A 9,312-nucleotide genomic window follows, 5' to 3' on the forward strand; every position below is an offset into this window, starting at 1 on the left:
GGGGGAGGGGTGTCGCCGCTACGCACGCATAAATATTTGCTTTATCTTTTCCTGAGAGTTATTTTTACTAAGTTTCTAAGAGAGAACGGTTGTACTTGCATCTTTGGCTGTCTTTCCGTTATTTCATATTTCCTGACATTTTATATATTCAACATTATATCCCGTATCCATTAGTCATGCAGCTGGGAAGACGGGTTGCCTAGTGGTCGTTGTCCCAAGATTTTTTTTCTTTTTCTAGACAATTTTTTTTAGACTACGGTTCTGAGTGGCTCCCCCCCCCGGTTCCGGGTGCCCCCCCCCTCCCCCGTTATCTGAAGAGGTCTCTCGCAAAGTCTAAACAAGTTTAGACTTTGGTTCTGCCCCCCCCCCTCATTGTCCATCCCACGAGCGAGAGACGCGACGCCCCCGGCCGGATGTCGCGCGAAGCCATTGCGGTCACGGGGCATCACAGCCGTAATTCCTCTCCGCTCTTATCGCGACGCCAAGCGATCATTTACGCCGGCGAACTATTGCTCTCCTCGGCGCACTTATCTCGCTATCCGGCCGCGCAATGATAAACCGCACCTCGTTACTGCATTAGCGCCGGAATATTCTGCGGCCGGCACACCCAGGTGCGCTGTGTCGCCGCTTGAGTGTCGCCATTTGTCCCCGTCGGCGTATCGTGGCGATCTCGTGTCTCGTGACGGAGTGGCTGCGGCCGGAGACGCTCCCGGGCGCCGCAGGAACCCACCGGTGCCGAGGCTAAGTAGCGAGATTTGCATTTAGATAGGCGTGGGATGGCAGTGGGTCGGCTGCCCGCTCTCTCCATGCCTCCCCTCGTCTCTCTCTCTCTCTCTCTCTCTCTCTCTCTCTCTCTCTCTCTCTCTCTCTCTCTCTCTCTCTCTCTCTCTCTCTCTCTCTCTCTCTCTCTCTCTCTCTCTCCTCTTTCTTTCTTTCTCTCTTTCTCTCTCCTTTCCCTCCCTCCTTCCCTCCCTCCCTCCTCCCTCCCTCCCTCCCTCCCTCCCTCCCCCCTCCCCCCCTCTCTCCCTCCCTCTCCTCTCTCCATCTGTCTATCTATCTGTCTGTCTGTCTGTCTTTAAGCCACTTTTACTCGCAAAAGCGCAGCTATTGTGTCACCCTACGCGAAGGTATTTTCATCTAAATATTCCCACACACGAGAAAGATTCTTGAAAAAAGGGCTAAGAATGTTTTTTTTTTCTTTCAGGTAGTTAACCACGTGCCAGAGAGACTTAATATGGTTAGCCTTTTCTTATTTTATTCTTTTCTTCTTTTTAGGTGAGGAGGTGTTTTGACGTCGTAGTTTCCGTGGTTGGGTGAGCTGTTCTTCTGGCTCTGCTGCCTGTGCAGGTATGTGTGTGTGTGTGCGTGTGCGTGTGCGTGTGCGTGTGTGTGTGTGTGTGTGTGTGTGTGTGTGTGTGTGTGTGTGTGTGTGTGTGTGTGTGTGTGTGTGTGTGTGTGTGTGTGTGTGTGTGTGTGTGTGTGAGTGTGTGTGTGAGTGTGTGTGTGTGTGTGTGTGTGTGTGTGTGTGTGTGTGTGTGTGTGTGTGTGTGTGTGTGTGTGTGAGGGAGAGAGAGAGATAGAGAGAGAGAGAAAAAGAGAAAGAGAAAGAGAAATAGAAAGAGTGTTATAAGAGAGAGTGAGAAACCAATAGCGTTATGTATAAGAGTTTTCCAATCAACTATTGCGAATGTTTAATTGTTTAATTTCTTATGTTTTTCTTTTGCATGACCGTTTTATTTCTGTTTACTTACTTGTGGGCGTGTGTGCATATGCGTTTTATTTTTACATTTTATCCGTGTGCATGAATCAGCATGTTTTTTTTTTCTGATTTTATGTATTGTTAGTAAATGTTGTTTTAATCGTTATTATAGTCAGTACCTTCACTATCATCACCATCACCACCATGACCATCACTATAACATTTTACAGTCATTATCACCATCATTACCATTATTATCCTCGCCGCCGACTTCCTGGTCTTCCACATTTCACAAGCACCCCCCCCCCGCCCCCCGCCCCCCAGCAACCAAGACAACAAAGGATATAAATACCCGTCGCATCGAAGTGAACAAGTGGAAGGGAGGGAGGGAGGGAGGGAGGAAAGGAGGGAAGGAGGAGGAGGGAGGGAGGGAATAGGGTGGGAATAGGAAGGAGGGACCGACAGACGGAAGGAGGAGGTGAGGGAGGGAGGGAAGGAGGAAGGGGGGGGGAGGGGGTGGCAATAATAGTAGGAAGGAGGGAGGGTGGGAAGGAGAAAGGGAGGGAGGAGAGAGGGGTAGGAATACGGAGGAAGGAGGAAGGAAAGGATAAAGAAGGGGGAAGGGAGGGAAAGAGCGGGAATAGGAACGAAGGAGGGAGGGAGAAAGGGGGGAGTAGGAGGTGAAGGCGAAGAGGATAGCGGACAGAAGAGGGAGGGAGACGAGGTCAAAGGAGGGAGCGAAAGAGGGAAGGGAGGAAGGAAGCTTCAGGGAGAAAGAGGGAGGTAGGGAAAGAAGGAGATGAAGAAGGAGAGGGAAAAGAAGGAGTAGTGAGACGAAAAGAGAAAAAGGAAGAAAAGAAATGAAGTGACGGAGGGTAATGGGAGAAAGGAGTGGAATGAAGGAGGCGAATGAGAATGAGAGAAAGAGGGAGAGAGAGAGGGGGGAGAGAGAGAGAGAGGGAGAGAGAGGGGGGGGGGGAGAGAAGGAGAGAGAGAGAGAGGAGAGAGAGAGAGAGAGAGAGGGAGAGAGAGAGAGAGAGAGAGAGAGAGAGAGAGAGAGAGAGAGAGAGAATAAGGGAGAAAGAGAGAGCGAAAGAGATAGAAAGAATACGGGGGAGAGGGAGAGAGAGAGAGAGAATAAGGGAGAAAGAGAGAGAGAATACGGGAGAGAGAGAGAGAGAGAGAATAAGGGAGAAAGAGAGAGCGAAAGAGATAGAGAGAATAAGAGAGAGAGAGAGAATAAGGGAGAAAGAGAGAGCGAAAGAGATAGAGAGAATAAGAGAGAGAGAGAGAGAGAGAAAGGGGGGGGGGGTCTGCGATAAGACTGGAGCGCGAATATGAAATCACAGGTAATGCTGTTAGTGCTTATCAGTGCGGGAGAGTTAGGGGTCAACACTGCATCAGCCGCCGGGAAGATAAATGCACGAGCACTGTTGTTGTGGAGGGAGGGAGGGGAGAGGAGAGGAGGAGGAGAGGGGAGGAGAGGAGAGACGAGGAGGAGGAGAGGAGAGGAGAGGAGAGGAGAGGAAAGGAGGAGGAGAGGAGAGGAGGAGGAGGAAGGGGTGGGTGGGAAGTAGGGAGGGAGGAAGAGGAGAAGGGAGGTAGGGAAGAAGGAAGAGGAGAAGGGAGGGACGGAGGAAGAGAGAGAGAGAGAGAGAGAGGAGGGGAAAGGCATATAGATCTCAGAGACACATTTACATGTGATTATGTTTGTGCGTGAGACAGAGACAGACGGAGAGAAATAGAGAAAGAACAAAAGAAAAATAGAGAAAAGAAGAGAGGAGGAGACCATCAGAAATAAAATTAAAGACACACAATAACCGCTAACGAGATAACCTGGACAAATAATCCCGACCCTGAAGACAAAAGCAAGCAAGCGAAATGAAAGGAAAGACAGCTGTATTACGACACTCTTCTCCCCCCTCTTCTTCTTCTATTTCTTCCTCTCCTTTATCTTCCTTTTCTCTCTCTCACTCCGGTTTTCTCTCGAGGTTAATATGAGGTTCTCAAGCTGTCCCCTCCTCCTCCTCCTCCTCCTTCCTATCCTCCTCCTCCTCCTTCCATCCTCCTCCTCCTCCCCCCCCTCCTCCTCCTCCTCCCCTCCTCCTCCTCCTCTCTCCTCCTCCTCCTCCTTCTATCCTCTCCTCCTCCTCCTCCTCCTCCTCCTTCTCCTCCTCCTCTCTCCTCCTCCTCTTCTCCTCCTCCTCTCTTCCTCCTCCTCCTCCTCCTCCTCTTCCTCCTTCTCCTCCTCCTCCTCCTCCTCCTCTCCTCCTCCTTTCTCTCTTCCCCTCCCCCCTCGCCCCTCCTGCAGCCATTCCTTCCGCCTAATCCTCCCCCGAAAGAGGACTCCCATAATTAAATATTCCCGAGGCTCATAACCAAAGAACTTCTAACTTGATATCACTCTAAACAATTGTTCCGGCGGACGGTGTACCTTGTTGGCTGCTTTGGGGGGAATGGGAGTGGGAAGGGGGGGCGGGGAGAGGGGAGAGGTTGATGGGGGGAGTGGTTGGAGGGAGGAGTCGGGAGAGGGAAGAAGGGGCAATGGTTGGAGGGAGGGAGGAGAGGGAAGAAGGGAAGGGAGGAGGAAGGAGAGGTGAGAGGGGAAGGGGAAAGGGAAGGAGGAAGTAGGAGACAGAGGAAACAGGGAAGGGTAGGAGGGGATGGGTGGAAGGAGGAGGGAAGAGGGGGGAGGGATAAAGGAGGAGAGGAGAGAGGAGAGAGGGGAAGGGGAGGAAAAGCTGGAGGGAAGGGAGGATGCAGAGGATAGAGCAAAGGGGGACAACGAGGGAGAAAGGAGTGGGAGGGCTGTAGGGAGGAAGGAGGAGGAGAGGAAAGAGAGGAAAGAAGAGAGTGAAGGAAGGATAGGAACAGGAGAGAGGATGAAGGAGAGGGAAAGCTGGAGGGAATAAAGGGGAAATCCGACCGAGAAGGGAATGGGAGAAGAGGGAGAGCGAAGTTGGAAAATGGATAAGGTAGAGACGACGGAGGTAAAGTTAAGAGAAGCGGAACAGAGGACGAAGGAAAAAGGGAAATTGTGTTAAAGGAAGTCGACAGGCCAGTATGTTCAGAAAATAAGAAAGTAATAGAAAAGAGAGAGAGAGAGAAAGAAAAATGTAGTAAAATATCGTGTTAGTAGTATTAATGTGATTATTTCTGGTGTGACCACCCTTTTTTTTTTCCGGTAAAAAAATAATTTTTAAAGGAAAAAAAACCGGAATTTTCCCCTTTTCCCCTTAAAAAGGAAATCCGCGAATCCGACTTCTGCCGGGGGCCCTCCCCATCCCCCTGCCCTGCGACCCCCGCAGGGCCCGCCCCCCCTCCGGACTGCGAGGGCTTAGGACTCCTGGCCCGGGGGGAGGGAGGGGGGAAAGAGGAAAAAAGGGGGGAGAAAAAAGAGGGGGGGGGGAAAAGGGAGGAGAGAGAAAGGAAGAAAAGGAAGGAGGGAGGGGAAAAAGAGAGAAGAGAGAGAGAGGAAAAAAAAGGAGAAAAAAAGGAAAAAGGAGAGAAAGGGGAAAAGGGGGAGGAAGAGAGGAAAAGAGAGGAGGGGGAGGGGGAAAGGGAGGGCCCCCAAGGGAGGGGGAGGGGGGGAGGGTCAGAAAAAGGGTGGGGAAATTGGGCAAGTAAAGGGGTTTCGACCCAAAATCGGAAAAAAAGGGGGAGAGGGAAAAGGGAGGAAAAAAGGGGGGGGGAGGGGAAGGGAGAGGGAGAGGGGGGGGGAAAAAAGGGAGGGGGGGAGGGGGGAGGGAAAAGAGAGAGGGAGGGGGGAGAGGGAGAGAGAGAGAGAGGAGGGAAAGGGGGGGGAAGGAGGGAGGGGGGAGAGAGAAAGAGGAAGAGAGGGGGGGGAGAGAGAGAGAAGAGAGAGGGGGGAGAGACAGAGAGAGAGAGGGAGAGAGGAGGGGAGAGAGAGGGGAGAGAGAGGAGAGAGGGGAAGGGGAGAGAAGAGAGAGAGGAGGGAGAGGGGGGGGAGAGAGAGAGAGAGGGAGGAGAGGGGAGAGAGAGAGAGAGAGAGAGAGGAGAAGGAGAAAGGAGAGAGGAGAGAGAGAGGGAGAGAGAGGGGAAGGAGGGGGGAGAGAGAGAGGAAAAAGGAGAGGAGGGGAGAGAGAGAGAGAAGAGAGAGGAGAAAAAGAAGAGAGAGAGAGGAGAGTGAGTGAGTGAGTGAGTAAGTATAAAACGCAACAGTGACTTTCAGATGAATATCAGGACTATAGTAGACTAAAGTAAAGTAATGAAAGGCATGGGATAACGAAAAGACAACAGCAATAAAGAAAGAGGAATAGAATAGCGTGATAATAACCTATGCAAACACAAATGATGCCAGACTGCAGTGCCTCTAGTGCCCCTATTGCCCGCAGTGCCTCTGCCCCTCTAGTGCCTCCAGTGCCTCTGTCCCCCTAGTGCCTCCAATGCCTCTGTCCCCCTAGTGCCTCCAGTGCCTCTGTCCCCCTAGTGCCTCCAGTGCCTCTGTCCCCCTAGTGCCTCCAGTGCCTCTGTCCCCCTAGTGCCTCCAGTGCCTCAGTCCCCCTAGTGCCCCCAGTGCCTCAGTCCCCCTAGTGCCTCCAGTGCCTCAGTCCCCCTAGTGCCCCCAGTGCCTCAGTCCCCCATCCCTCCAGTCCCTGCCCCCCTGGCCCAGTGCCTCATTTTCCCCCTGGGCCTCCAGTGTTTTGGGCCCCCTGTGCCCCCAGTCCTAGCCCCCTAGTGCCTCCAGTCCCTAGTCCCCCTAGTGCCCCCCCCCCCCAGTCCCTTGCCCCCCTAGTGCCCCCAGTCCCCATTTCCCCAGTGCCCCAGTGCCTCTGCCCCCCTAGTGCCCCCAGTCCCTCGTCCCCTAGTCCCCTCCAGTGCCTCAGCCCCCTAGGCCCCCAGGCCTCAGTCCCCTAGTGCCCCCAGGCCTCTTCCCCTATTCTCCAGTGCCTCAGCCCCCCAGTGCCTCCAGTGCCTCTTTCCCCCTAGCCATCAGTTCCGTCCGGATCCCCGCTGCTGGCTAACTAGCGCCGAAAAAATCATTTGGGGGCCACTAGTTTTTTGGGGTTTCGAAGCGGGCGCCGTGCAGGGAGGGGGGGGGGGTTCTCCGTGCGTGAAGGTGAGTTAGGGGAAAGGAGGGAGGGAGAAAGAGGGGGGAGGGGCAGGGAGGGGGGAAAGGGAGAGGGTGAGAGAGGGGGAATGGGAAGGTAGGGAGTGAGTTAGAGGGAGAGAGAGGAATGGAGGGAAGGAGGGAGGGGAGAGGGAATGGGGTGGAAAGAAAAAGAGATAGGGACAGACAGACAAACAGATGGACAGAGAGAGAGAGAGAGAAGGGAGAGAGGAGAGGAGAGAGAGGAAGGAGAGTAGAGGAGAGAGGAAAAGAGAGAGAGAGAGAGAGAGGCCACAAAACACACACACACACACACACACACACACAAACACACACCCTCTCTTCTCTTTTCTCTCCCTCTCCCCCCTCTCTCTCTCTCTTCTCTCACACACACACACACACACACACACCACACAACACACACAACACACCACACAACACACACACACACACAACACACACAACACACACTCACACACTCACACAGACTAACACAAAAAACAAAAATTCCCAATTAAGTTTTCCCAAACGATTTAAACCAGGGGGTTTCCCCCATGGGCCCAAAAAGGCGAAAGGAAAAGAAGTAGGAATGAGAAGGAATTGACGGAAATTGTTTTTTTGTGCGAAGGGAAACAGCCGCAGGTTCGGGCGAGGAAAGAACAATAAAGTGTACGAGGGAGACCAAGATATTGTGTCGAGGAGGACGTGGCAAAGGCCGATTAAGAGGGAAGGAAGATAAAGGCCGATAACGAGGGGAATAGGGTAAAGAGCGATAACGAGGGGAATAGGATAAAAGGCCGAAACGAGGGGAATGGGATAAAGGGCGATAACGAGGGGAATGGGATAAAGGGCGATAACGAGGGGAATGGGATAAGGGGCGATAACCAAAGGAATAGGATAAAGGCTGATAACGAGGGGAAAATTGATACCGTGAGTTTCGGGTTGTGAGTGGTCAGTGTGGGGGAGAGTGGGGGAGAGTGGGCGACAGTGGGTGAAAGTGGGCGTGTGTGGACGAGTGTGGGCGGGGGAGAGGGTGAGCATCGTAAAGAAGAGTTAAGGAGGGTGGAGATGGGATGCTCTCGTGTGGTCGAGAAAGTCGGAAGAGAGCGAGGAGGAACAAGGAGGCTGAGGGAGAGAGAGAGAGAGAGGGAGTATGTGCGTGTGTGTGTGGTGTGGTGAGGATGAGGGGAGGGATTAGATGGGGATGAGGAGAGAGAGAGAGAGAGAGAGAGAGAGAGTCTGAGAGGCATCGAGAAAGGAAACACATCAAATTTGTGAAGCATTCGATGAGGGAAAACGGGAGCATCACATGAGGGAAAAGGAGAGGAGAGAGAGGTCGGAAATGAGGCTCTTGAGATTCGTGAGGAGGAGGAGGAGGGGGGAGTACGATTCGTGAGGAGGAGGAGGGAGTGAGATTCGTGAGGAGGAGGAGGGAGCGAGATTCGTGAGGAGCAGGAGGGAGAAAGATTCTGGAGGGGAGGAGGAGGGAGCGAGATTCGTAAGGAGGAGGAGGAGGAGGGAGAGCGAGATTCGTGAGGAGGAGGAGGAGGAGGAGATTCTGGGAGGAAGAGGAGGGGGAGCGAGATTCGTGAGGAGGAGGAGGAGGGAGCGAGATTCGTGAGGAGGAGGAGGAGGAGGGAGCGAGTTCGTGAGGAGGAGGAGGGGGGGGAGCGAGATTCGTGAGGAGGAGGAGGAGAGGGAGCGAGATTCGTGAGGAGGAGGAGGAGGGGGAGCGAGATTCGTGAGGAGAGTGAGGAGGAGGGAGAGGAGATTCGTGAGGAGGAAGAGGAGGGGAGCGAGATTCGTGAGGAGGAGGAGGAGGGAGGGAGATTCGTGAGGAGGAGGAGGAGGGAGGGAGATTCGTGAGGAGGGGGAGCGAGGTTCGTGAGGAGGAGGAGGAGTGAGGCGAGATTCGTGAGGAAGGAGGAGGAGGAGGGAGCGAGATTCGTAGGAGGAGTGGGAGGGGAGCGAGATTCGTGGGAGGAGGAGGAGGGAGGGGAGGAGGGGAGGAGGGGAGCAGATTCGTGAGGAGGAGGAGGGGAGCGAGATTCGTGAGAGGAGGAGGAGGGGAGAGCGAGATTCGTGAGGAGGGGAGGAGAGGGAGCTAGTCTGAGGGGGAGGGGGGGGCGAGTCGAGGAGAGGAGGAGGGGAGCGAATTTGAAGCTCAGCCGGGACGAGGGCAGGCGAGTTGTGGCAGGGGACTGGTTCACTTTGTTTCGCTGGCGTGGTGACAGGCTCGAGGGGGTCGCGTGGGGTGGCTGGGAGTCTGAGGGAGGGGGGTGGGGGGGATTGGGGGGAGGTGGGATAGGGTGTGAGGGGCGTAGGCGGGGGTGTGGGGGAGTGGGGATGAGGGGCAGGGGGCGTGGGGAAGGGCAGAGGGGCAGGGGCAGGCGGGGTGAAAGAGGTGTGATGTGTTTGCTTTGTGCTGGTGTGGATCAGGGATTCCAAGTGGTGTGAGCTGTGCGTCGTGTAAGAGGCAATGTAAGTATGTGACAGAGGTGAACGGGGGTGTGTGATTTTTATATATATATATATATTATTA

At 54.0% G+C, this 9,312-nt stretch overlaps 2 protein-coding genes across 3 annotated transcripts in view; both read left to right on the top strand.

Moving 5' to 3' along the window:
- The window catches only part of LOC119583651 (extracellular serine/threonine protein CG31145-like), a 76,856-nt gene that overhangs the window by 52,711 nt on the left and 14,833 nt on the right, over positions 1-9,312 (top strand). The window contains exon 2 of one of the 2 annotated variants that reach the window (XM_037932243.1): positions 1,276-1,347. The exons of the other annotated variant lie outside the window; for it this stretch is intronic. The gene's annotated coding sequence lies outside the window, so the exon portion shown is untranslated. The remainder of the gene's footprint in view (positions 1-1,275; positions 1,348-9,312) is intronic. 2 annotated transcript variants of the gene reach the window in all.
- On the top strand, positions 6,014-6,577 carry LOC119583342 (vegetative cell wall protein gp1-like). The gene is made up of 4 exons (XM_037931813.1): positions 6,014-6,079; positions 6,124-6,183; positions 6,228-6,383; positions 6,440-6,577. The coding sequence occupies exons 1-4, from the start codon at positions 6,014-6,016 to the stop codon at positions 6,575-6,577; spliced, it is 420 nt and encodes a 139-aa protein (XP_037787741.1).

The sequence above is a fragment of the Penaeus monodon genome, chromosome 17 (genome assembly GCF_015228065.2).
Source record: "Penaeus monodon isolate SGIC_2016 chromosome 17, NSTDA_Pmon_1, whole genome shotgun sequence".
In the NCBI taxonomy this organism is placed as follows: domain Eukaryota; kingdom Metazoa; phylum Arthropoda; class Malacostraca; order Decapoda; family Penaeidae; genus Penaeus; species Penaeus monodon.